General features: G+C 54.1%; 2 protein-coding genes across 10 annotated transcripts in view; one reads left to right on the top strand and one right to left on the bottom strand.

Annotated features, from left to right (window-relative positions):
* Positions 1-15,602, bottom strand: part of ZCCHC14 (zinc finger CCHC-type containing 14) — a 55,384-nt gene extending 39,782 nt beyond the window's left edge. The window contains 1 exon segment of the mRNA XM_019412975.2: positions 14,982-15,602. Within this exon segment, the coding sequence (XP_019268520.2) occupies positions 14,982-15,551 (570 nt within the window). The 5' untranslated portion in view covers positions 15,552-15,602.
* Positions 14,441-26,912, top strand: part of JPH3 (junctophilin 3) — a 161,610-nt gene continuing 149,138 nt past the window's right edge. The window contains exons 1-3 of one of the 9 annotated variants that reach the window (XM_053906735.1): positions 14,441-14,751; positions 19,747-19,856; positions 21,183-21,343. In XM_053906735.1, coding sequence (XP_053762710.1) covers positions 21,190-21,343 — 154 coding nt within the window. In that variant the 5' untranslated portion in view covers positions 14,441-14,751; positions 19,747-19,856; positions 21,183-21,189. Of the gene's footprint in view, positions 14,752-16,480; positions 16,595-16,680; positions 16,792-17,145; positions 17,453-17,496; positions 18,762-18,812; positions 19,375-19,395; positions 19,626-19,746; positions 19,857-20,515; positions 20,668-21,182; positions 21,344-26,912 lie in introns of those variants that run through there. The other 8 variants (XM_053906738.1, XM_053906734.1, XM_053906739.1 and 5 more) reach the window with 8 other exon arrangements.

Below are 26,912 nucleotides of genomic sequence, written 5' to 3' on the forward strand. Positions count from 1 at the left end.
CAGGTGCTCAACAAACAGCACAACTTTGTGCAGGCGTGGCACCAGGGCTTCCGTCTGAACGGCCACACCCCCGGCCTCCTAGTCTGACTGCACCTGAAACGCAGTGCCAGCAGGCTTGGTGTCTTCTCCAGGGAACAGGCGGCAAACCCAAGGTGCGGGAGGGGAGGGAAAGAACTCAGCGGTCGCTGGAGAAAGGCGCGAAGCTAGCAGAAGGAGTAACAGGCGACCGACCTCAAGGGAGCACACAGACGCGCTTTTACAAGCGGGAGTTTAAAGGGCACGGCCGCACGGGAACACCCAATCTTCATAAACTCCAAGGCAACACCGCATGGGAATCTAAAGCAATGCGTTCGGGAAGACAGCACCCCCCCACTTCTGGAAAAACTTAAGTCGTGTGACCTGTGTGGGATCGAAAACGGGGAGCAGCGGTCGTCGTCCCCCCCCCCTTGTGTGCACTCGGCTGCCTCCGGAAGGGCGACAGGTGAGGCACCCACCGCAGGCTGTGCCTTCAGACTTCTGACATCAGGTGCATCCTACACACGCTACGGTTACTGTGCATGTATGTTTGGGCCAGAACGATGCTTAAATATTGGGGTTTTCTCTGAGAAACCGTCTCAGTGTCTGACAGTAACAAGTAAGCTGTGGTACAAGGACCATTTTGGTTCCCAATATAACATTCACCTGCTGAGATGAACCGTTCAGAGCGGTCAGCACGTTAAAACGGTTGCTTGATGACCCCCGGGAGATACCGGCCACGGCAGGAGTTAGGTTACAGAGCATGCAGGCGTCCAGGACGGGAAAGGACAAGCACTGAAACAAGCTGGAAATGAGAAGAAGCATCTGGATGAGAAGAAGAGTGTATCAAAGGTCCACAAGGTGTCGGTAAAACACGCCCTTGGGTTTTACTTCTATAGAAGCCACAAATCCCATTTAATGAGTCTTGACTGGATGCCTGTCAACAGCAAGACAGAGGTGCTCAGAGAGTCAGAGACCAGACCCCTATGGTTAGCCATGCAGGGAAAGGTCAGGCCAGAAGGGGCTCAACTGGATTGAACAGAAAAGACACAGAGGCCAAGAAATTCCAGACTGACCTCCTACAACAGATACAACAGATCCTCCATCAACAGGTAAATGGTATCTGTCCCTAGGAGCCGCTTGACGATGGTGGGGTGGGGGGGGGGGGGTGGGGGGGTGCAGAGCTCCAGATGCCCAGGGCGCCTGGCTCTGTTCCTCAGCACCCACTCGGGGCCAGGATGCCTCATGATCACCCCACTTAACGTTCTCAAACGACCCTCGTATCTCATCATATCATCGGTTTCTCCTCCGCACAGAACCTCATTCTTTGTAAGGACAAATGTCACCATTACTGTAAAACCCTCCTTCCCAGCCACACCTCCTTAGAGAGAATCAATCCTCCCTGCACTACGTGGCCCACATTTACCACAACATTTGGTTCTACGTTCAGTAATGATGGAGTATTTGGACCAACCTTCTTGCCGAGAACCGTAACTCCGAACAAAGTATAAAAACCAATAAACTGAACACGACCAAAAGAAACTAAAGAAAGGTCTACACTTAGAAAATGGGATTGGTACCAGGTGTGCTTCATGACCCCTGGGCTCAGTCCTCATCAGAAAAAGCAGCAGCCACAGCTCAGACAGCACTCCTCAGTCCTACCGACTTGACGAGCCTGAGATCTGGTAAAATATGACAGCGCTGAGTGAGGGAGAAGACTGTGACAGAAGAGTGTCCGAGAAGGGGACACGTCTAGTCCTGCATATAAATTCTGCCCACACCTCTGCATGAGCCCTGAATTAGGCACGCAGGCCCCAAGGAGCCAAGCTAAGACCAGACAACCAGAGGTTGGGGCTGCTGGCCAACAAAGGAAGAGAGTTCTGGGGTTTGGGTCCGGCCAAATGTAGTGCCTATTAAAACAAACACAACAACAACACGATACTCTGCAGGAGGACCAAGCAAAACCCAGAGCTGGTACAGGGTCTCACTTGCAAAACCCAAGGGGCAATCTGTAAGCACGAGACACGTAAAGAAACAAGAACAAGATCCAATACAAAGAGAAAAAGGAGGCCATGCCCAAGAGGAATCACACGCTGGAATCAGAGCCAAGAAGCATTAAGTGGCAGTTGTTACAAGGCTCAGAACATAAAAGAAAATGTATGTGGCATAAGAACCAAAGAATATCTCAGGAGAGAAATGGAAACTCTTAAAATATGAAAATTCAGGCAGCAACTAAGGTGTCCCACAGGAGGTGAATGCATCAACTGTGTGCACCACACGATGGAATATTACTCAGCAATAAAAAGAGCTGTCAAGTCATGAAAAGGCATGAAGGAAAATGAAATGTTATCTGAAAAGTCTACATACAGTGTGACTCCAGCCAGATGACATTCTGAAAAAGGCAAAGCTATGGACGCAGGGAAAGACGAGGGGCTGGAGGCAGGGAGGTGCGCAGGCAGAGCCCGGAGGGCTGTCAGGGACAGTGAGACCGCTCTGTGCGATGTCATGGTGGACACCCGTCCTTATGCGCTTGTCCAAGCCATAACCTGTACAACACCAAGAAGGAGCCTTGATGTAAACCGCTGACTTCGGGTGATTACAATATTCAAGTTTTCTGCGAACCTAAAACTGCTCTAAAAAAATTAAGACTTAAAATCATAAAAAAGAATCCAAGTAGAAATTCTAAAATAAAAAAAAATGCTATTTCTGAATTTAAAAATCCATTAGATGAGCTTGGGGCACTTTGTGGCTCTGACCCTTGATTTCAGCTCAGGTCACAATCTCACAGTTCGTGGGCTCAAGCCCCACATTGGGCTCTGTGTTGGCAGCATGGAGCCTGCTTGGGATTCTCCCTTTCCCTCTCTCTCTCAAATAAATAAACTTTAAAAAATCTATTGGATGAGCTTTACAGCAGTTTGGAATTAACAGAAGACTTGCAGAATTTCAAGACGGATCAACTGAAAGTGTCCAGCCCAAAACACAGAGAGAGAAAAAGACTGGAAAAGAAAAGAAAAGTTTCTAACACCTGTGGAATAGGAGACTTAACGTACCTACAGTTGGAGTCCCAAAAGGGATACTGAGATACCGAGACACAAAAAACTATGGAGAAATTATGACTGACGATTTCCCAAATTTAGTAAAAGGCATGAATTTACAGCTCCAAGAAGTTCAGAGAGCACCGAACAAGCTAAACTGAAGAGGGCAACGCTGGGCTGCCCCCCATACTGCACAGGCCTCCCCTTCCTTAAATGCTGGAGCGAGACGGTCAGCAGGGACTCCTACATCTGGTGACGGGTCCCTGCAGTAACACAGGCAGAAGCAAGACACTCTTGCAGGCACGAAAACTAAGGAAATTTCGAACGTGCAGACCCGGACTCCAGAAAATGCTGAAGGAATTTTCCAGACTGAAGGGACACGACAACAAGCAGGCTTTTTTTTTTTTTTTTAATGTTAATTTACTTTTGCGAGAGAGAGAGAGAGAGAGAGAGAGAGAGAGCGAGCAGGGGAGGGGCAGAGAGAGAGGGAGACAGAATCCGAAGCAGGCTCCAGACTCTAAGCTGTCAGCACAGAGTCCAACGCGGGGCTCAAAGTCGGGATGGTGAGATCATGACCTGAGCCGCAGTCGGACGCTTCACCGACAGACACGCAGGCGCCCCCAAGCCGGCTCTGTAGTGAGTAATGAAAAGCACTGGAAAGAGCAAATATGTGGGCAAACATAAAATGACATTTTCTTCTTAATTTTTAAAAACACATGGTATTAAAGCAAAAAGTGGTCTCACGTTGCGGGGTTTACAGCTAGTGCAGAGGTAACACACAGGACAACCACGGCACGAAGGGGGGAGAAGGTAACTGGCTGCCATACGAGAGCGCGACCCCGACATCTGGGCAAGCGGGCGGCACCCACTCCAGTGCAGCACCCTGCCCAGGGTGTTCCCTGGACCCACCACCGCAGGTAATGCCACAAGGCTCACCGGGGGCTCAAACGGAACTCTGACGAAGGTTTAGCACAGGCGACACCAACCAGGACCGGGGGAAACAGATTTAAAGGTGGGAGGCGGGGAGGAGGAGGGGGAGGCTGGGGGGTGCCGAAGGGGACAAGTGACCACAAGAGGCGGTGACGGGAACTCCTATACCTCGACAGGTATGCGCTACAGAGCTTCCCACGTTTACCGAAACGCTGACAGGGTGCCTTCCGCGCCTTTCTCCAGATGAAGTTCTCCCGTGAGCAGGTGGACGCAGGGCCCTGCGTGCACAGCGGTGAACTGGTGGCGCCACCAAGGCCGCGGAGAGCCGTGGCCGACACCCGCAGGGGCCGGGACAGTCCCCCCGTCCCCCCGCCAACACCACACAATCTTCCGCTTTTCCCCCTGACTTTTAATAATAAAGTAAGGCCGTTCTAAAATATAATTTTGGCTTCACGTGATAAAAATAGCCCCTTATGTCCTCTTTGGCAAATTACTTACACTTAACCTGTTTGCGTCTGTTTTGTCACCGCTGAAACGGGGACAGTGGCGGAGCAGTCACGAGGGCTAAGTGAACAGGTTCGGGGCACCTGGAGCAGTGCCTGCACACGGCAAGTGGCATTCCCTCCCACCACCTGCTCCGTCCGCCGTCTCCGTATTGAGAATTCAGCAAGAAGGTCATTTGACCGGTAAACCAGCCTCCTCGCCACCAACACGAACGCGTACCAGGTCACGGGCCTCACGCCTTCGTGAGCTCGAACAACCGCCCCCACGGGTGCCCTCCGGCGAGCAAAGGTGCCCTGCAGGGACGAGCCCGCCGGGGGCGGGGGGGGGGGGGAGGGGGTGGCTGCGGGGCCAAGAGACCCCAGACCACAGCCCGGACCTCACGCCGCACGGCAGGGCACGCGACTCCAGCCCGGTGCCTACGACGGGGCTCGTGACTCTGTTAGCGCGGCACAGCCGGGCTGTCAGCAGTGCCCCCAAGACTCCACATCCTGTTGAAATGCCCAAAAGACATGGGAGAAGGGATCCCCTTCCCCATCAATTAATTCTCCTCCTTTTACAAAGTTATTTTTTTCTCGTCTAGACTAAGTTTCCAGAAGTTCCTACATATACATGCTTTAATTAGATTCACTGTGAATCAGTATGAAACCTGAGGATACATTTCTTTCCAGTAATTCTACTGAAGCTTTTATATAAAAGTCCCAAATAATTAAGACAACGACTCTATAACGCTCCCTCCTAATGAATCTGATGTCAATGTTTAAAGTATAGAAAATGCAAACGAAACTCTGATTGGCAAGACGAACGGTTATTAGTTTATCGCCATTCTACACCAAACAAAAACAGCGGGGCTCTCCGCGATTTACACTTTTGTAAACAGCAGCCTTGCAAAGCTCCCACCACCACTCTGACACGAGACTCACAGGAGGCAGGTCTACACAGCACCAACAAGCGCTCAGCAGACTGATCCATACACCTGGCTCTGTCCTGGGGTAGTATCACCCAAACTACCATGTGCAGAGAGGTGCTCCCATTGGAGGCATTCGCGTGCCAGCTTTTGAAGAATAAAGTAGAACGCCGACGTTAAAATCCACTAGAAACCTACAGCTACGTGACGTATGAGAGAAACAACCAATGAACAAAAGCAACCAAGGAAGAGTATGATTTGGTAACAGGTGTCACTGACAGGACCACAGAAAAGCACTAAGGAAAAAACATTTTCACTAGGGTGGCTTTTTTTTTTTTTAATGTTTATTTTTGAGAGAGAGAAATCAAGAAGCACAAGTGGGAGAGGAGCAGAGGGGGGGAGAGAGGGCGGGGGAGGGGAATTCAAAGCAAGCTCCATCCAGGCTATGAGCTGTCAGCACAGAGCCTGAAGCGGGGCTCAAACCCAAGAACCACGAGATCATGACCTGAGCTGAAGTCAGACGCTTGACTGACTGCGCCAGGCACCCCATCTTTTTTTGTTTAATGTTTATTTTTGAAAGGGGAGAGCACAGAGAGAGGGAGACAGAGAATCCAAAGCAGGCTTTGCGCTGTCGGTGCAGAACCTGATGTGTGGTTCGAACCCACGAACCACAAGATCATGACCTGAGCTGAAGTCAGACGCTTAACCGACTGAGCCACCCAGCGGCCCCTAGGGTGAGCTTTCATCAACATCCAACACCTCCCTCCCACTCAGATTTCACAGATGCTCAGGACACAGCCCCTGTGGGGTGGCAGGGACCACAAGGTTCTGGACTGAAAGAGACGGTCTCTGCCCTCCAATAAGTCAAAGTCTGGTGATGGAAATTTAAAGAAACACACTTTAATATAGTAAAAGATATAGGACAGAAGGAAGCCATAGGCGGCTTGTAAGTGTAAGCCAAGAACGGGGGGCTGGGGAGTCCCAGGTGCCAGGTGTCCTGTCTGAGAGGTCAGTACCTACGAAGGTTCAGGGGAAAGAGGGACTGCAGTAAACATAAGGAACCTCGAGTGTAGACAGAGGTGAGTACAGACAGGCAGTAGGCAGATCACAAACGCTGACGCACGCCATGCTAAGACCTGCACGCCAGAGAATAACAATCCTTCCGGCATCTCACCATGGCGCCTGTTGTTAGAGGCTGAGAGTGGGGTCAGGGGGACAGGTTGTCACAGTAGACGAGACCCAGTCAGTGGGATGGGTTGTCACAGCAGAGGAGACCCAGGTCACGGAGATGGGTTGCCATGGATTAGACCCCGGCCAAGGTGAGAAGTTAGACATGTCACTGTGATTTCTAGGAAAAGTTACGGTACCAAAGTTTCAGGATAATTTAATTAAAAAACAAAATAAAACAGCTACGAGTTATTTCTTGCAGACTTTAAACAGTGACATCAGCTTAATTCTAAAGGGAGATCATCACTCACTTGCGTGCCAGCATGCCATCTTGACTCAGGGGAGGGAGAGGAGCTACACGAGGCTAGGGGTTGTGCTTGATCCCTGAAGACTATTTTAATCTATGCCCGGGCTCCCTGGCAAATGGCCCCAAATCTAAGTGCGCCTGCACAGAAGTGTGCCATAGATGGGACCATCGTGTCAAGTGCGGCGGGAAGAAAGAGAGGGAGAGGGACAGACAGGCAGGGCAAACACTGACTCGGACGGCAGTGTCAACAGAGCAGAAACCCACGAGGATGCTGAGGACTTGGTCACTGACTGGAGGGAGACCAGAGAAGGCCAACGACAGGAGAGGCATGGACTTCTGGCCGGGGGTATCAGGACCGGGGTGAGGCAGTCAAGGACAGTTAGAGGGAGCTTACCTTTGGGCATACGGAGCTACCTGGGACCTCCAGCTGGAGCTCAGATCTAGCTGGGCATGCAGATTTTGAATTCATCAGTGAGAATACCATCATCAAAAGGGCAGGAAAGCCGAGAGACTGAAAACACTGAGAGAAGCAGGAAGAAGGGAGTGCACTGCGAGAATGAATGGAGGCGGAGATTCTCAGCAGGATGCTCAGCCAGCCCAGGAGCCTTTAAGCCAGCATCCAAGGGAAGCACCTCCACAACCATATTTGCCTTAAAAAAAAAAAAAAAAAAAAAAAAAAAAGGAAGCACCCTCCCCTGGAAGATAAGAAAGATAAGGACTGAAAAGCAGGCAGCGAATCCTTCAAATAAGAGGCCGTCCAGATAAAGACATCAATGAAACTGAATACGCACAGTTTAGAAGTCACCCCACATATACATGGGGAGGGCAGCATGATGGCATCATTCAACAAATGGCACTGGGGCAACTGGGTTTTCATCTGGAAAGTATAAAACCAGCTCCGTACCTTACCCCAAATAAATTCCAGATGGCTCTGTTAAATGTAAGAGGAGAAACCGCGCGAGTTCTACCAGGAGGCACCAGAGGGAAGGCACACGGCATCACAGGCGCACGGCCGTAACCCATCGCGGGCGTGATGATGTGTACAATGCAGAAAGTATAAAGCATTTCTAATGATGACACAAAGCCCAGTCGCCACACAAGATTGATAACAAGAGCGCTAAAAAGAAACTGCATGGCAAAGTCAACAGGCAAGAAAAAAACCCCAGGAAAACAAATACTTGCCACTTCTACTAAAGACAAAAGGACAACTTCCTTGAAACTTAAAGAGCTCCTAACAATAAAGATCAACAACTCGGCAGAAAAGGGCAAAGGATATGGAAAGCTTGCCAAAAATAAAATGCTCGTTTTTTTAAAAGTTTATTTATTTTAAGAGAGACAAAGAGGGAGCGGAGGAGGAGTGGGGGCAGGGGTGGGGGAGAGACAGGCTCTGAGCTGTCCCTGCAGAGCCTGAAGCCTGCTTCACAGTCTGTCTCCCTCTCTCTCTGCCCCTCCCCTGCTCACGCTCTGCCCAGCTCTGTCTCTCTCAAAAATAAACATTAAAAAAAAGATGTTTTTTAATGTTCCACCTCACCCACGAGGGGGCTCACCCATGAGAACAAACCCACCCCACCCTCAGAGATGCTGCCCCCCAGCCACGACCCCCGCCCCCTCTGCCGCCGGGAGGTGTGCAAACAGACGCTCACACATGCCACCCCGGGTTCCAGAAGACGGACTGGGGCAGTTGCCTGCACTCACACAGAGGCACACACCCCGTGGCCTACCAGCAGTCCCGTTTCCAGGCTTCTAGCCCCCGGGTACACACGCATCCAAACATGAAAGGCCGCACACGTGTCATGTGTAGTATGTAAACGACTGGATTGTTTATAATAGTGACATGGGAACCAAATGCCCTCCCTGGGGACCCACGAAACCAGAACGAAGACGCTCCGTGGCCTGATGTGGACTGCATGTCCAGAACAGCTGCCAGGGGGAAGAAAGCAAGGCACAGACCTGTGTGCGGAGCAAGGCACCAGTTACCTACTTGTAAATACACGGCAAGTTCCTCTGGAAGTTTCTACAAGGAACGAAGAGAGAGACAGAATGGATACTAGGAAAAAGATAAGAAATCTCGTTTTTTTTACGTGCGAAATAACAAGTACCAATACGCAGGTAAAGGAGAGAAGGCGGCCCACACCTCGAAATGTCCTGTGTGTCCTTCTCCCATGTGTGGGGGAGGAGAGAGATGTTTCACTTTTGTCTTTTCAGTTTGCACCTCTGGTTTTGTGTTCTATTTAAATTTTTTTAACAGTTTATGGAGTTCCCTTTAATAAAAATAGATTTCGCCAAAAAGGATGGAGGCAAAAGCCAGGTTCCAGGAGGCCGAGGTGGCAGCGGAAGGTGAGCTGGCTCCAGTCTGTATCGTCTGGGGGGCCGGGCAAGGTGCAGCACCTGGGGGAAGATCCTGTCTGTAGATGTGCGCATAGGAGGTTTCAGAAAAACGTGCGTGTGTTTACAAGTGTGTTAAAACGTCAGAAGGATACACAGCAAGTCGTTAAAAACGGACACTCCCGGCAAGGAGGAACGAGGTTGGCTGCGGGAGGACTTGCTAACGAAGGGACAGACAGTGGACAACGTGGAAGGAAGGGGTTTTGCTGTTTCCAAGACAGGTAAGAGGCCCATGACAACACTGATGTGCCGAGTGGAGAAACAGAGGAGGTCAAAGACCGAGGCGGGGGACTTGGGGGGAAGTGGGAAGGGCAGAAAAGGACAAAGTTCAGACACCTGAGCTAACACCCTCCCGGACGAAACAGAAAGATGTGACCACAGCAGAGACTGAGGGACGAGCCCGTGAGAGGGCCTGTGACGGAGAGAGGCGCTCTGCCTCAGGACCCGAAGGAAAAGTAAGGAACGGTAAGGGCGCACACGAGACATTTTGGGGGCTCGTGATTTTTCTCTGCACCCGAGACACCCACCTGAAACCCCAAACACGCTTACAGGCAAGATGCTTAGTCCGAAGGGTCTCTGACACCCGAGTGCCCCCCCCCCCTCGTTTAGAGCCAGGGCCACAGGCCTGCGCTTCTCCTGGGGGCCGCACTGGCAGGCCGAGGCCCACCCCGTACGGCCTGATCACAGATCGGAGCGGCTGCCAGAGCATCAATCATACGAAAGACATTCGGTCTGCCTTTGTCTTCACTCTAGACCACCTCAGGCCTTGTAACTCAGAACAAAACAAACTGCTTGAGAATTAGCCTATTTTATACCATCCATTCAAGAGAGTGGCTGAATCAACTCCAGCCGTAATAAAAAAAAGAACTAACCTATTTTATGAAGCTCTTGATTACGCTTTTTCACTGTGACAGGAAGTAGCTCTGCGACACGACGGGTCTCTCCACGCACAAGACCTCGTGGGGACTGGGGGGGAGTCGCCCTTGCTGTCTGCAGCCTGCAGCAGGCTGGCGTCGGGAATCAGAAACCCTCGACGATCTGTAAACTCGTCAGGCGGCTCGTAAACTAATGAGAGAACTGGTGTCCTGAAAGGTGGTTTCTCAAAAAAAGAGAAACGTCCCAAGGATCTTTCTTCTGAAAGGTAATCCATCCAAGGCAGAAAAACAATACTCAAATAAACTATTCTCCCGAGACATCAGAGAAATTTTGAGTTACAGTCTCTGGGAGGTCGGCAGCCACCAATTTAACAAACAAACAAAAACGTACCTTCTACTAGCTTGCCTTTAAAAATGTAAGACTCCTACGACCTGCTTGGTAGGAAAAAAATAGATTAATCCAAAACGTCCTCAGTCCAAAAGGAGGGGGGATGAAATACGCAGGACTGAAGAGAAAATCAGAAATGGGTAAAATGAGGCCCAAGTAACCAGTGAACTTCCAAAACCGCAGAAATAAGGCAAATGCCGACGAGTGCCTGCAACCGTGCTGTAGCGCACGTAAGTACCTCCACATTACTCATTACAAACGCAAACCAAACTCCACACCAACTACAGCGGCAGCACTAAGGTTTGTGGAGCTGGACGCAGGGAGCATGAACTTGTGCACATGCCAGTTGACAGTCAACAGCCCCGACATGGGGCGGGGAGCGGTCGAAGGACAGTAACCAAAGGCCCCGCGGTTCGGGTCACCCTACCGCACAACGGCGGGACCACGGCAGCTCCGAGCAGATGTGGTCGGATGCGCGTTTTCAGTGAGTAACTACACCACCGCCACAAAGTAAAGCTGCCTCCCAGGATGTCTCGATGACCGTCGCGTGCGCCTCACTGGAAAAAGAAGGCAGTCCTCGGGCCTCTGAGAGCTGGCCAAACACGAAGCAACAGACGAAGCGGTGCAGGCGGCCAGACTGAGCTCAGATGCGGGGCTCAGGCCCCCATCAGCGCCCGGAGCCAAGTGCAGAACTGGAGCCACCGCTGTGCCTTCCGGTCACGGCTCCTCCTTAACATCGGGGATAAGAGCAGCTGCTCTGGACAGACTCACTCCCTTCCCGTGGAATGCCAGATCCTCTACAGCGGGCAGAGCGTCAGGTTAGAGGGACCGGAGGCGGCCACTCACACCTCACAAGGTAACCGGGGCACCAACTACCCATGCTCCAGCTCTGAACTACAACGATTTTCAGCAGCTTAGGGAAGCGATGCCAGCTGGTGCCTGCCTGAGGCGAGACGTTACGAGCAGTATTCGCGTGCAGCCGGTGTCCACCGGGCCTCCCCTAGCGCTCTTGGGTGCAAACCCCAGGACACACACCCGAAGGAAGACCACCACCGCACTCCCGCACCGAGCACGCCGACAAGGCTCGGCACCCGCTGGAAATCTCAACGTCACGCAAGTCGTCCGGCTGTGATCTTCGCCAGGAGGATTCCGAAACACCAGGGCGGGGAGGCAGCTTTCCCCCGCCCGGTCCGGCTAGAGGGGAGGCTTCCGCCGGCTCTGGACCACCACACTGGCCCGACAGCACCGGGCCCGGGGCTCGGGGCAGCGGGTTCTCAGCCACCTTCAGCAGCGGCTCCCAAGAGGGGCGCCACGCAAGGTGCCTAGCACCCACCGGGCGGGCTCGGATGGAGACAGCGAGGTCCCTCGGGACAGCCACACGTGGACAGTGCTTCAGAGACGACTCGTGAAGCGTCAGGTGTAAGGGATTAAAACAAGAGCCTATTAGCCCCGAGGAAACAAAATCTCAGAATGAGCACGTGCAACCATCCAAGTGCCCATCAACCGATGAGCAGATAAACAAAACGGGTCTACCCACAAACGGATAGTATTCAACCCTGAAAAAGCAGTGAGGCACGGACACATGCTTCAACAGGAATAAACTCTGAGAAGTGGTGCTAAGTGAAGGAGGCCCGCCACAGAAGGCCACACATTGGAGGACTGTGTTCGTACGACACGGCCGGGACAAGCACAGGCCGCCCAAGCAGAGGAGCAGGAGCAGGAGCAGGTGGGGTGGGGGGGGCAGGGACTGCCGACAAAGGTGCGGGGCTCCTTCGGGAGGTGATGAAACCGTTCCGGAAGCAGAGAGCGGCAATGGGTGCACGACTGCGTAAGTGTATTAAAAACTATTCTTAAGCGTACACTTCGAAGCAGTGATGTTGTATGATTTTTAAATTAAATCTCAAAAAGCTGTTACTTGAAAAAATAAGCATATACCATAACACATTATCATTTTATGTAAAGGAAAGACCGCGAAGGGTAAAATTAAACTTTTCCCACAACCATGGCTTCACGCTTAAACAGGAAGAGAGCGTGAGTCCCGCCGACCCCCAGCACCAGCTCAGGAGGAACCGCAGACCAGCACCCCCATGGCACCCGTCGGCCACTGGGCACGCAAAGCTACCGCAGTCTGCCGCCGGCTTTGCCCTTCCTTCCCGAATGTGAACATGTCGATTTTACCTCACTCACACTCTTAAGCGCCTTCTGCTTGTCCTCCGAGCAGTGAGGGCTGTTCAACAACACGGTGACTGTATCAGAAGACATACTTATAAGAACTGCTACTTTACAGAAGGTAAAGAAAAAACCAAACCCACGTCTTTCTTTCGAAAGAGTTCAGAGCAACATACAACCGCTGACAAAAGAAAGGCAGGTGGGGCCTTACCAGGGCTGCTTTCCCGGGACGACAGAAAATGTTAGATTCAGACACCCCAAGAAGGCAAAACGCTCAAATGTTCCATTTCACCACAGAGGCCGACTCCAAGCAGCAAGGGGTGCCTCGGGCCTTAACTTTAACAGAAAGTTAGATGAACGTGCTTGAAATTAGTTTAGCAGTGACACAGGGGAGGTGGGGAAAACGAGGCACCGTGGTTGTTCTGAAATGTGAAAGCCACAGCCCTAAGGTTACTCACCATAACCTCATTATTGATCAATTTCCCATGGATCAAAGCTCCAAGCAACTACTTAAAAATAATTTAGAAAACATGAACTCAAACTCAAACTTGGGGCGCCTGGGTGGCTCAGGGGGTTAAGGGTCTGACTCTTGACTTTGGCTCAGGCCACGATCTCATGGTTCATGAGTTCAAGCCGTGCACTGAGCCCTGCGCTGACAGTGCAGAGCCTGCCTGGATTCTCTCTCTCTCAAAATAAATAAACGTTAAAAACAAAACAAAACAAAACACAAGACAGAAGTATTTCACTCCATAACAGCGTGCCTGGCTTAAGTCTGCACTCCCTGCACATGCTGTGGGCACGTCAAGTGTGACCTCACGTAGCCCCCCCGACAAGCCCGGGAGGCAGGTAAGCTACCTCTACTCCAGCAGGGAAACACCAGGAGGAGGGAGGGTTCTGGCCAAGGTCACACAGCTGGCCAGCTGGCCGTGTGTGGGCAGGGGTGGGGGCGGACTAGCCCTTCATGTCATCAGAGGAGTTTCTCACCAGACAGAAAGGCTCTCTTCGAGAGCGTATTTTCATTCCAGGGCTAGCGCCTGCCCCACCAAAACCATCATCGCCATCTTCCGCTTCTGACAAGTGATGAGTCTGCACACACAAAAGAATCCCCTTCAAGAGCTGAATACGCCTGGACAAACAGCCCCAGACGCTGGCGCACCGCACCCAAAGAGAAGGCAACAGCATGTGGAACTGACCGCAAGGGACTGAAATCCCACAAACGGGTGACATGCCCCTGGCACCCCAAGAGCCTACCGAACCCCCTACGGACGACCACAGCGCTTTCCCTTTGTTGTAGCTGAAACACCGTTTTCCTGCCCAGTGCACATCATGCGATTCAGAGTCACCTGAACACACATTTAGGAAAAAAACCACAGCCTCAGATCAATGCCACCAAAAGCAGATAAGACTTAGATTAAAGCCAACGGAGGCACCACAACCACATCTTAGAGAAAAACACGGAAGAAAAATAAGCCACAATCCGGGGTTGGAGAGACAGCTGAACACCACCACCAGCAGAGCAGAGAGCACAGGAGTGTCAGGTGGAAACAGCTCAGACCCCGTGCAGAGGGCACCGGGCAGCACTCGAGCCGACAGCAACCTCTCCAGGGAGAGGCCCAGGGTGATAGCCACACACGCCACCCTGGGTCACAGAGAAACCCTTCCTCTCTCTGCACCGCTTTGGCACTGGGTCCCAGGGGGCTGGGAAAAAGGAGCTGGAGCCCCGAACGCTTGGTGTTTACATAGTTTTGAAACATGTAGAGGAAAGTTCACGTTTCTGAGGGAATGACCACGATGCCCTTCCTGCTTAGCTCGGAGACGGAGACGTTAACCTCACATTCCTTAGGAGACCAACACCCTGGGACTCGGGCAGATCTGCCCCGACAAAGGCAGGCGGACCTCCAGGAAACAGCCGGCTCGCAGGCGTCCGAGGCCCCGCGGGACAGCCCCCACCCCACCGGGGAAAGGACACCTAGGCCGCAGGGACTCCCCGCAGCGCGCCCATCTCCCCCTCGACCGCGGCTTCCTTTCCTGCTAATAAACACCAGATTTTGGAGAAACCAAGGCGACACAAGGTATAACTCCTGTCGCCCAAGGGAACGATGAAGGGGACAAAAGCGTTCTCGCGTGTCCAGCCGCAGACGCGAGAGAAAGGCACAAAGGGGCCGCGAACTCCGACGGCACACGCCGGCCCGCAACCCAGGGGGCTCCCCGGCGACCTCTGCGCGCCAGGCGGGTGCGACCGCCCACGAGGGGCCCTGGGGGAGGGGGGTACTGGGGGTGGGGAGAGGCTGAGGGCGCGCACCTTGTGGCAGGCCGGGCAGGTGGGCAGCGCGCTCTTGCCGCCGTGGCCCCCGCCGCCGCCGCCACCGCCGCCGCCGCTCAGGCTGCTCTGGATCTGCGTGAGCTCCTGGCGCAGCACCTGCTTCTGGTGGAAGCTGAAGGCCGGGTGGTTGGAGGCCATGGTGAAGAGCAGCAGGAACTCATCGCCCGTGCGGCCCTCGTTGAGCTGCAGCCCGTAGTTGTGGATGATGGAGTCGATGTGCGTGAGCGTGCGGTACAGCACGCCCGCCGCCTCGCGCTGCTCCGAGCCCAGCAGCGCCAGCGACACCAGGAGCTTGCTGCGCACCACCTCGTCCGTCAGGTTGGTGAGGCTGCCCAGGTCGGCCGGGTTGTTGGCCTTGATCTCCGAGTCGCGCAGCGAGTGGTAGTCCTTGCGGGCCAGGTCCTCGAGGCACGAGCCGAGGAAGCGCAGCTCGAGCGGGATGCACAGGTCCAGCAGGCCGCACAGGAACTCCACGCGCTGCGGCGACGGCAGCTCCGAGAACCAGCGGTACACGCCGTCCCTCTGCAGCGGGCAGCGCTTCTCCACCATGCTGCCGCCCGCGCCGCGCCGCGCCCCGGGGCCGGGGGCCGCCGGCCGGGGCCGGGGGCGCGGGCGGGCGCGGGCGGGGGGCGCGGGGGCCCGGGGCGCGCCGGGGCCGGGGGCGCGCGGACCGGGGCCGGGCGAGGGCGGGCGGGCGCCGCGGGCCGCGCCGGGGCCGGGGGCGCGCGGCGCGGGCGGGACCCCCGCCAGGGGCCGGCGGGAGGGCGCGCGCGAGGCGCCGGGGGGGCCCGGGGCGGCCGGGGCGGCCGGGGGCGGCGAGCGGCCGCGGGCCCCCCGCTCACGGGCGGGCTCCTGGCCCGCGCCCGTCCCCAGCGGCGGCCGGTGCGCGGCGGCGGCGGCGGCCGCTCCTCGTCGTCGTCGTCGTCGTCGTCGCCCGGGAGGCGGCCGCCCCCATCTCCCCCCGCGCCGCAGGGTCTGTCACTGCGGGCCGCCCCCCGCCGGAGCCGCCCGGGCCATGCCTCCTCCTTCTTCTCCTCCTCCGCCTCCTCCTTCTCCGCCGCCGCCGCCGCCGCCGCCGCCGCGCCTGGGCCGGCCGGCCGTTGCCGGGTCGGAGGCCGCGGGCGGCGGGCGGGAGGGCGGGCGCGTCGGGAGCGGCGGGCGGGCGCGGGGCGCGCAGGGACTCGCGGGCGCAGCGGCAGCGGCGGCGGAGGGATCTGCGCCGGCACTCGCTCGGCCTCGCGCTTCGGCCTCCCCGGTCCGCGGACGGATCCGGGCCGAGCGCGGCCGCGTTCGCTGCTGACGGGCGCCGGGACGAGGCGCAAGTGGGCGGGGTGGCCGCCTCTCGCGACAGCCGCGCCGGCCAGGCCCGCCCCTCGCGCTGATTGGCTCGGGCTGCCCCTTCTCGGCCCGTGATTGTTCCGGGTCCCCAATCCGATTAGCCCCCGCCCCGTCCACGCCTCCCCGGGGCTGTCGATCACGCTGGAGCCGCCCCGTCCCGCCCCGCGGCGACCGGAGGGGCGGCGCGGCGGAAAACCCGGGGCGGATTCCCGGTCGCTTTTGTTCCCGCAGATCAGCGCGCAGTATTGTTTGAGGTGAAAGCCGGGCGTCCGACCTTCCCGCTTGACTCCCGGGCGTCGCCGTAGGGACGAAGAGAGTATCTGCGAAAAGCTGCTGGAGCGGGGGCTCCGGAGACGCGAGCCGTGGCGCGGTTTTCCCTCAGCGAGGCTGTGTGACCTTGGCCGAGTCGCTTGGCCTCTCTGAGCCCTGGGCGCCTCCTTGGAAACCGAGGGTAACCCTCACCGCCCCGGGGAGCGGGAGGGGGCTCGCGAGAAGGTCGCGAGCTCGCAGACGGCCTGCGCCCGCCCGTGCGAGCCGGCCGGCCCGCCTTGGGGCGAGAAGGGAGCCGCTCTGTCCGCAGACCTCGCCAGATGCGGCCATTGTTAAGTCAGCCGGCTGTCAGCGCGCGAGGACCCCGGGGCACGAGCAACGCCCCCTCCCCGCCTGGCCTGTGCGCGGCCCCCACCGCAGGTGGAGGGGGGGCCGGGGCACCCGACCCCCGTGAGTCCTACAGCGGCAGGCCCGGCCCCGCAGCAGTGGTCCATTCTCCCTGCCCTTCCCCCTGGAAGTGGGGCCGTCTTTTTGACTTCTGGCGACCTACGACTCATCCGTGTGTGCCAGGCTCTGAGGCCCTGCCCTGCCCGCCCTGTGGAGCCTACACCCTGGTTCTGGGCAGCACACAAGAGCAAGGCACTGAATAAATGCACGCATTTCTGCAGGACGTGGTCCAAGGTGCTGGAAACTTCCTAGCAAGACATTCGCCAGCCTTGGGACCTCAAGGCTGAACAGACTTTGCAGAGCCACTCGAGGGAGAGAAGGAAAATGTGCTTCCCACTCCCTGACCCCTCTCCACGCCTGGGGCAAAATTTCCCAGAGCCACCACGGTGTTCTTGGTCAGTGAAGGGAGGAGCAGGCACCCAGGTGGCAGTCCCAGGCAGTTGAAAATCCACATAGGCAGGAGGGGTGAGGCTGGTCCCCGCTGGGTCTCCCTGCCTCACTTCCCCGGTACAGTCTACTGTCTACAAGTAACCACGTCAATCCTTGTTCACTCTGACCTCACCTTTTCAAGTCATTCCAGGGAAGTAGCCACATTCCAAAAGCTACGATAGGAGAAAGGAAAATAATATGGAAATCAGGGCAAGTCAACACGTTTGCCTCCTATTGGTTAATTAGGTTCCTTGGAGCAGAAAGATCTTGGGACCTTATGGCGCTGAGGTTCCTCCAGGGCAGCCCCACCAGGATGTGAAACCTCCAAGCTGTGGTGTCAAGCTGACCTTCGTTCCAGTCCCAGCTCTGGCCAGCTCTGTGACCTTGGCCCTTCACCCAACCATTCCAAGCCTCAGTTTCCTCATCTATAAAAGGAAACCAGGAATCCTGCTCCCGGCAGCTAGCAGAGATGCTAACCGGCCCTGGACAGCTGGGGAAATTGAACCACAAGTCACGATCGAGGTCCCCCAGCTCCTGACCGCCTTCTTGTCCCTTTTTTGCTCTGCCGTTTGCTGTTTAACTGGACAGCGTATGGATTAGGGTGTCCTTGTAATAGACAGAAAAGAACAAGCAGAGACTCCCGGTGGAGAAGGCCGTGTAAAGACAGAAGCAGAGATTTGGAGCCAGGGGTCGCCTGGAGTCACCAGGAGCTAGAAGAGGCAGGAAAGATCTTCGCCTGCAGTCTCTGGAGGGAGTGTAGCCGTGGGACACCTTGACTTTGGACCTCTGACTGCGGGAGAACACTTCCGTCGTGTTAAGCCCCAAGCTGTTTGCTGTGGCCACTCCAGGACAGTCTTACAAGTCTCATTTCCCCTCATCCGTACTCCAGCTCAGTTTAATCCAGCTCAGTGGATAATAAACCACTACCCTGCGGGAGCACACCCCGCAAAGGGTTTGGGGGCCTCCAAGAAGAATGACACCCAGCTCCTCGAATTTAAGGAACAGACGCCTGGACTCCTGTTCTGGAAGCCGATGGCCGCCCATCTGTGGGAGCTTTCTATCAGCACACAGTTCCCTTCCCCAGGAAACAGCCAGGAGCCTCCTGGAGACTAAAGTGGACGGTGACCTGCCAGTCCCTCTGAATGCTAGAAATGCTGTCTCTTGGGGCTGGCAGTGCGGCTGTGGTTTTCTCAGCCAGCTGCTGCCCAGGGCTCCTTCCCTAAAACAGCCTCCAGCCCCAAGCTGTTTGGAGCTGGTCCCTTTCCCGGACTTCAGGTGGGACTTGAACGTTTCTCCACCTTCTACAGAGTGGAGGGCCTGAGGATCTGTGGGAGGAGGCCGGGGAGGGGAGCTCAGTGTAAGTCCAGAGGGCAGGGCGTTCCTCCACGTGATCAAAGGGGCTGTAGGTAAAAGGGAAGCAGGCCGTGTGTTCGGATGAGAAGAGATTCCCGGTACAACGCTGTGTGGGACAGCGAAACTCACTCCCAGGAGTGAACATACCTGCCACGTGCCTGACTCGGGCCAGGGACCGACAGTACAGTGGGCCCTGCCCTCGGCAGCTTGCGGTCTAGGGCCAAACAATATGTCTGTCTATGTTTTCCAAAGGACTGGAGTGGAGTATAAATTAATACTATTGTTGAGAAAGAGAGAGAGAGACTTGGGATTCACCCCAAGTGCCCCAGAGAAGCGATTTTGCAATGAGGATGGGCTGTGCCTGGGATGACTTCCTGTGTCTGAAGGGATACGGAGTTGCCGCGGTCCTGGAATGCGGCTGAGGCGAGAGCTCGGCCACCTGGACTCCAAGTCCAGCGCCCGGCCCCCATGGCCCCGTTTCTCCGTTCTCTCGTAGAACCCAAGCCTAGGGGAGGAGCCTGGAGGCCATGTTGTGGTAGGAAAATGAAAACAGAGTGCAGGTCGCGAGTCCCATCAGCAGAAGTCCTTGAACAGTGGGGCAGAAGTACGCACCCAGGCTCCCTCCTGGATCCGCCGCTTTACCTTCCCTTCAGGGTCTGTCGAGGGGTGTGCCTGGTCTCCAGTTGGAGACACGTGCTGATGTGCGTTTTTCCTTTATCCAAGGCCCTGTGTTTCTGACACAGAAAACAAAGGGACCCCAAACCCCTTCCGTGCAGGCCTTACGAAGTAGGTCCCTGATCTCACTGATGGCATCGTTGCTCGGTGCCTCAGCCCCTGATGGCCTCTCGTGATGGCCACAGCTCTGTGAGCCTGCTTCTGAACTGCTGTCACTGTTCACGTTTTACAGATGGAAAGGTCATCGTGGGCCCAGGGCCATGCAAGTTTGTACGCGTTGGAACCAGATTCTGACCTGAGTCAGTTGCCCAGAATCTGCCCCTCCCGGAGGAAAGCGTAAAGGTAACTTGTTTATTCGTTATTTCTGCAAACCAGAGGCTCCAGCCATTATCTGTTATCTGCCGCATGCCAGTTTCCCTTAGCCGTGGCCTCCCACAAAGTCCACCTGGAGTCGTAAACGGGCAGTTGTCCCAAACAATGCCTGGCGCTGATTCTGCACAGACACACATTTTCCTCCAGGGCAGACTTGCTTTCTTAGGTGTCTGTGGCCTTGGGCTAGGTGCCGTTGCCACGGCGGGAATTACCTGGGCTCTTCTTTGAGATGGTGGTTCCTCAGCCTGACCCTGGGTACGGATCCAGACTCCCTGGGGGTGGGGTCTTGGACGCCACATTTCACCAGCTCCCGTGTGACCCTTGCGTGCACCTCGTGGAGACGTTTTGCTGTCAGGCTTCCCGTGTGCTGCTTTGGACCGAACAATAGCAACCACCAAAATAATCAGTTAAGTCCATATCACAGGCCTGCACCTTGACCGGGATCCTCCCTGTTACAGATGGGGAAGCTGAGGCACCATCCGGGGCTCGTGGGTTCTCGACAAGTCCTGAGCCTTATTTGTGTCGTATGTCTGTTCAGTTTTCACATTTGTTCGTTTCCCACACCACAATGAATTCACTGCTGCTTTTGGTTTTGTGCGTTTTCTCTTTCCACCATGGAAATTTCCAAGCATACCCAAGAGTCAGTCGACTAGTGTAGTGATTCCCTGCGTCCCTACTGCCCAGCTTCCTCAACGGTGACATTTTGCCATTCCTGGTTCATCTGTTTCCCCCACCCTGCTCTAGCATATGTACATAATTCTTCTGGACTATTTTAAAGCAAGTAAGTTATGGATTTTATATATATAAGTAATCAATAATATACATATATATTGTTTTGCCTGGTCATGAGGTAATGCATGCTCCTTGTACAGAGATTTTATCTCACTAGAAAATGATATAGAACTCACAAAGAATCTCACTTCTCAGTCATAACCAACGTCAACATTTGAAAGTACATCTTCCTAGACACTGTTGTATTCATATGTATTTATGCACACCTATTTTTACAGGAGCAGTCTACTCTCCACAAAAATAGGGCTGTTCTCCACATTTTGCGATCTCTTCTTTCCACTTAACAACATATCCCAGATGTCTTCGCCTGTCACGGACTCTCTTCCAAGTCCTGGTTTTCAAGGGCAGCCCAGAATCCCTTTGTTTGGGCGTACCGCAAAATTTTCTACTAATCCCCTATTGCCGGACATTCAGCTTATTTCTGTTCTGCTGGCTGAGTTTCAGAAGGCAGTTCTGCTTATCCTGGACCTTGCACCAGGCTGAAACCCGACCCGCCTCCTCCAGATCCCCCATGTGCTTCCGAGAAGTACGAGCAGGGCTAAAGCGGAGGAACTGGATTGCTTCCCAGTGCCATCCCGATCAAGGCTTCAGCGCCTGGCTTGAAGTCTCAAGATACAGAGCACACCCAGACTCAAGTCGGGGTGAAAAACACATTTCAAAGGCAGGTAACGTATTGTTTGGGTGACAAGGTGTAACTCTGAAATGTGGGAGGATTCTTTTTCAACAAACACGCCAGAGCTCACCCAGCCCAGTAAAGCTTCCTCCTTCAAGGTGCTCACCCCAGAAGGCCAGCTCCTGTTGCGATAAAACTATGACTGCTTGAAAATATACATGTGAACTCCTCTTTTAAAGCTGCCTCCACAGTCTGTGTAAATAGTTTTTGGAGACACTGTAGGCCAGGAAGTCTTTGTGCTTCAAGGTGGATTGACATCTGGAAACAGTCCGTACTGCAGACAGAAGAGTCTACTATGTCTGGTTTGAGCAGAAACAGATTTATTAAGTTACAGCAGGGGCCTCAGAGTGTCTGGCAGGATTGGAGAACAGATGTGGATACCATTTTTCTATCTTCCTCTTTTTTTTTTAATGAATTGCCTGTTCATGTTTTCTGCACATTTTTCTATCAGGTTTTGGGTCTTTGTTTCTGTCAATTCCTAAGAGTTCTTTATATATTAGAGCTATAAAAGCCCTTTATCTGTGATTTATGTTGAAAATATTCTGTCCCAGTTTGTCAGTTGCCTTTGACTTCATTTATTGTGTTTTTACCTTGAAAAAAAGTGTATTTTTGTGATCATTTTTTGCATCTGGATTTTAAGTGGTGGTTAAAAGACCCCTCCCTACACCCAGGTTATAAACAAATTAACCTGTATTCTCTTGTATTATGTATATGGTTTCATTTTTTTTTTCATGTTCAGGTCCCTGAGCCATTTGGAGTTTATTCTTATGCACAGTATGAGGTATTTGCTTTTGAAACCCAGTTTTATTAAATGTATCAATTACACCAGGGGTTGCAAATTAAAATGCTTTAAGGCCAGGCAGAAAGTAAATGATTGAAGGTAGGTGGTATAATAAAATAGGGTGAGGTTTGTAGGTGGTCAGGGATTAGATTTAAAGCGCACGTACACACACACACACACACACACACACACACACAGTGGGTGTGTTAGTTTCCTATTGCTGCCGTAGATAAATTATCACAAACTTCGTGGCTTATAACTACAGCATCTATCCTCTCATGGCCCCGGAGATTAGAAGTTTGGAATCCAGGGGGCAGGGGGGCAGGGGGGCAAGGTAGGCTCCTTCTTAAGGCTCTGGTTAAGAATATATCCCAGGCCTCTCTCCCAGCTTCTGGTCCCTGCTGGCAATCCTTGGTGCTCCTTGGCTGTAGCCACATCACTCCAGCCTCTGCCTCCATCTTCAGGTGGTTGCCTTCCTATCTCTGTGTCCAATTCTGTGTCCACCTCTTCTGACAAAGACCCCAGGCATTGGGTTCGAGGCCCACCCGAACCAGTGTGACCTCATTGGATTACATCTGCAAAGACCCTATTTCCAAATAACGTCACATTCATAGGTGCCAGGCAGACATGAATTTTGGGGAGACATCACTCAACCCAGAACAGTGAGTGAAAAGCAGAGCTGTCTGGAGCCCCCCGCAGCCTGCGTGCTCAGAGCTTGGGCCCCTTATGCTGCTGTTGGGGTCATCTACACCTGGCAATAAAGAGTCGCTCTATCGGGAAACTCATCACACTTCATTCTGAGAATCAGTCTTGAAAAGCATTGACAGATTGTCACTGGAAAATGCCCTGAAAAAAGGAAAAAGAAATCTGATGGCCAATTCTTCCAAATGTGAATAGATGGCCTGCCCCACAGCCAGTAGAAAACAAGTTTGTTCAGTATGAATATTAGGGCTTCCCCTTGGAGGCCAGGTCTCTGTTACGTTTTTTCCTTCAGAGTAAGAGGTGAATTTCTACAGATTCCTCTGTGCTGAAAGAGGGCCCATTTCATACCAGAGAAGGAGGAAGGTGGTGTCTCCCCTGCCTAGAGATGGGGGAGGGGGCTCTCTTGCAGCTAATGTCCCTGTCAGACCTCCCAGGGTAGGCAGAATTCCCAGTCTTTGCTTATCTAAACACTAATCTAAGTGAAGAGATTTTGCAGATGTAAAGTCCCAAGTCAGGTGACCTTGGCACGCAGAGATTATCTGGGTGGGCCTGGCATAATCAGGTGAGCCTTAGAAGTAGAGAGTTTCCTCTGGCTGCTGGCAGAGGGGGTGTCAGCAGCGTTAGAAGCGTCAGGAAGACATATGGTATCATTGCTGCTTATAAAACAGACAGGGCCGCATGGGAAGGAAGAAAAAGGTGGTCCTGACGTATAGCCAGTAGGACACAGAGACCTCAGACCTGTAGCCTCAAGGAGGTAGATTCTGCCACAGGCAACAACCCAGCCACCAAAACCTTGACTTCTGCCCATTAGACTCTGAGCAGAGATTCCAGATGGGTCTGTTCAGATTTCTGGCCCACAGAACTTCCAGATGCTACATGGGTATTGTTTTAAGCCTCTAAGTTTGTGGTGACTGGTTATACAGCAGTACAAATTAATGTACCTCTGCTTTTGTTGAAGGTCTGGGGGCAGGGACACTAAGAAGGGGGGGGGGAATGGAGACGTGGGATTGGATAATCCCATTCTCCCTCCTGCTGCACCCTCCCACCCACCCATGAGAATTTCAGGCCCTTGCGTGAGACATAGAGACACCACATGAATGGGGCTTGGGGTGTCCTTGGTGGCTTCAGAGGTTGATGGAAATCAGACATATGTCCCCTCTTCTTGTGCTTAAGCAGTTACTGAAGACGAGGGAGATCGGTGGGTCTAACCACATTTTATCCTGGTGTTTTATAGGTTCGTAGGACCAGGAGGAATCCTAGTACTTAACATAATTAGCATAATCGATTCCCCCTTTGGGGTAACATCCCGGAAAATTGCATCCTGCCTGCGCCCCCCCAAAAAAAAGCAAGCGGCAAAGTTTTTTCTCTAGGTGCACCTAGCTTTGGGCAAGTCACTTCCCCCTCCCAGGAGCTCCTACTCATAGACTTGGAGGCAGCGGGCCTGGAACACGTGGCTTGCAGCAGGTGCTCAATAAACGTTAGCAGTTGGGTTGTTATGACCGTCAAGTGTAACGCCTGTTGCACTTCACCCCACCCCCGTGTCGCTAAGCTGCATGACCCAGGGCAGCTCTTCCAAGTGCCCTTTCCTCATCCTGTCACAAAAGTGAGGACCAGAGAAGGAGCTCGCACAGCTCCGGCCACACAGGCACTTCACCCGGGCACAGGTGCCCGCTGCCAGAGCGGAGCCTTGCCTGGAAAGGTAACCCCAGGAGCCCTGAGCATTGAGAGGCCATGTGGATGGCAAGCGCTGGGTTTCACGTGGGGGTTAAGGTCCGTGCTGAGCAGGGCAGTTCAGGGACTTGCAGACCATTTTGTCTCTGGCAGGCCCTGGGACTCCTGTGTCCCAGAAAACCCTCCGGCGGGAGGAGGAGAGGTCAGTGCCTGCAGCAGAGGACTCTGGAGGGCCTCTGATGGAGAGGGGGTGTGAGGCAGGAGCAGGGGGGTCAGAAAGGCCCTACTCAGGCAAGGCTGGCCCAAGGCCGTGGGAGCAGAGGTGTGGGGGGAGGGTCTAATCTTGGAAGAAGGCATCTTGGTCCCTCTAAAGGGAACAGGTGTGGTCCTTTACCTTCCCTCGCAAAGAAGACAAAAGGCAGACATGGGTGTCTGTTAGTGGTTAAACTGTGTCCCCCTAAAACATGTCTTGGAGCCCTAACACCCAGTACCTGTGAATGTGACCTTATTTGGAAGTAGTGTCTTTGCAGATGTAATCAGGTTGAGTGAGGGCATTTGGGTGGGTCCTAACCCAAGGACTGGTGTCCTTCTAAGAAGAGGAGACACACGGGAGAGGCCATGTGAAGCTAGGGACAAAGACTGAAGGACGCCTGGAGCCCCCGGGAGCTGGGATAGGCAAGAAGGACCCTCCCGTAGAGCCTTCGGAGGGAGCAGGGCCCTGCAACACCTTGACTTTGAGCTTCTGGCCTCCAGAGCTGTGAGAGAACACATTTCTGCTGTTTGAAGCTCTACCCCCGTGTCCCGGCTCCCCGTCTGTGGTGCTCTGTTACGACAGCTACACAACGCGGACCTGGTCTCCAAGGCAGGGGTGGGGACAGCCTCTTGGTAGATGTGCAGCATGGCTGGTGAACTACCAGAAAGCCCTTCCCAGTTGTTCTCCCACTGGCTACGAAGGTTGGAAAACAACACTTTCCCATGCCTGGCTTCCCTTGTATCCAGGAATAACCTTGTGATCCAGTTCTGGCCAGTAAGACTCAAGTCAAAGCCTGACGAGGGGTTTCTGGAAAGTGACTTGCCTCGCAGAGGGGAAATGTGTCAGGCAATCCTCTTTGCCCTCCCCATCAGAGCATTCTGGAACACAGCACAGCCACAGTGGTGGAGGCCTTGTTCCCTTGTGATGACACACACGAGGGAGACTCACCCAGACCTTGTGCCTGGCACCACCCAGGCACAAGCTTCTTGTTTGAAAAATAAACCCACGTTTGTTCAAGTGAGTTGGGCCCTCTGCCACCTGCTGCTGAATGCCTTCTTAGCCGATACGGCGGTTTGCCCGCAGGGGCCTTCCCAGACCCATCTCCCCTCCGGTGGACCAGAGAGGTTGAGGGCAGACACTCCAGAAGTCAGAGTGAGCAGATTCCAATCCTGGCTCTCACCCCCAGCTTGCCCCGTGTCCCCCTTCCTCTGCAAGATGGAGGCAAAAGGTACCTACTTGAAGAGGCGGCTGGAGAATTAGACGAGAGCCTGCCTAGCAGGTGCTCAAGACGCGGTGGCTGCCAGCATCTGTAGGAGCATCTGCATCCTGTGGTCTGCTGAAGACAGGAGCCCCGCAACACATGCGTTGCTGTAAACATCGGAAACGGCCGGGGTGAGCGGTATCCACGTCACCTGGACTCTGAACAAGCTCTTGCTGCCGAATGAGTGCCCTTGAGCTGACTGTGTGTGTGTGTGTGTTTGCAGCACAGACAACCCCCAGGTTGGCCCAAGCCATTTCCACGACAGAGAACAAAAATGGCAGTATATCATCACAGCTGCGGTCAATCATCACAGCTGCGGTGGGCTCCGTGCGCAGGACACAGAGTGGCAAGTCACTTTTAAAGGACAGACAGCTAGCAAGTGACAGAGCTCGGCCTTGCGTTTGGGAGCTCACTGTGCCTCCTGCCAGCGCAGCCAAGCTAAAGGTTTTGGCACCAAAGGAGGGAAGGCCGAAGGAAATGCCCGGACAAAGCGCTTTCACGCCTCATTTAACCCTTGTGACATGCCTTTGAGATCAATAGATCCTTATCCTCACCTGGCAAAGGAGGCGACTGAGCCTTGAGGAAGGAGAGCTGAGTGGATGCGGGTGGAGCAGGGCTAGAACCAAGGTCTCCTGACCCCCAGTCCTGCCGCCCCATCCACCCGGAATGGCTGCAAATGGAGGCTGAGTAGAGATGACAACCCTGTGGGTGAGGAAGGTCATCATAGGGCATCTCTTCAACACGGCTCAGGTGACCTTGGAGTCACGGAGCTCACGCTCGTGGAGACCTGCCGGAGGCTGTGTGCTTTGCATTATTTCCTTCGATTCTCCTTTCGCAGATGAAGAGACTGTGGTTCAGAGAGGCCACCTGCCCTCTGCACACCACCTGCAAGG

Source organism: Panthera pardus, unplaced genomic scaffold, assembly GCF_024362965.1.
Source record: "Panthera pardus isolate Hobbes unplaced genomic scaffold, ASM2436296v1 HiC_scaffold_19, whole genome shotgun sequence".
NCBI classification, from domain to species: domain Eukaryota; kingdom Metazoa; phylum Chordata; class Mammalia; order Carnivora; family Felidae; genus Panthera; species Panthera pardus.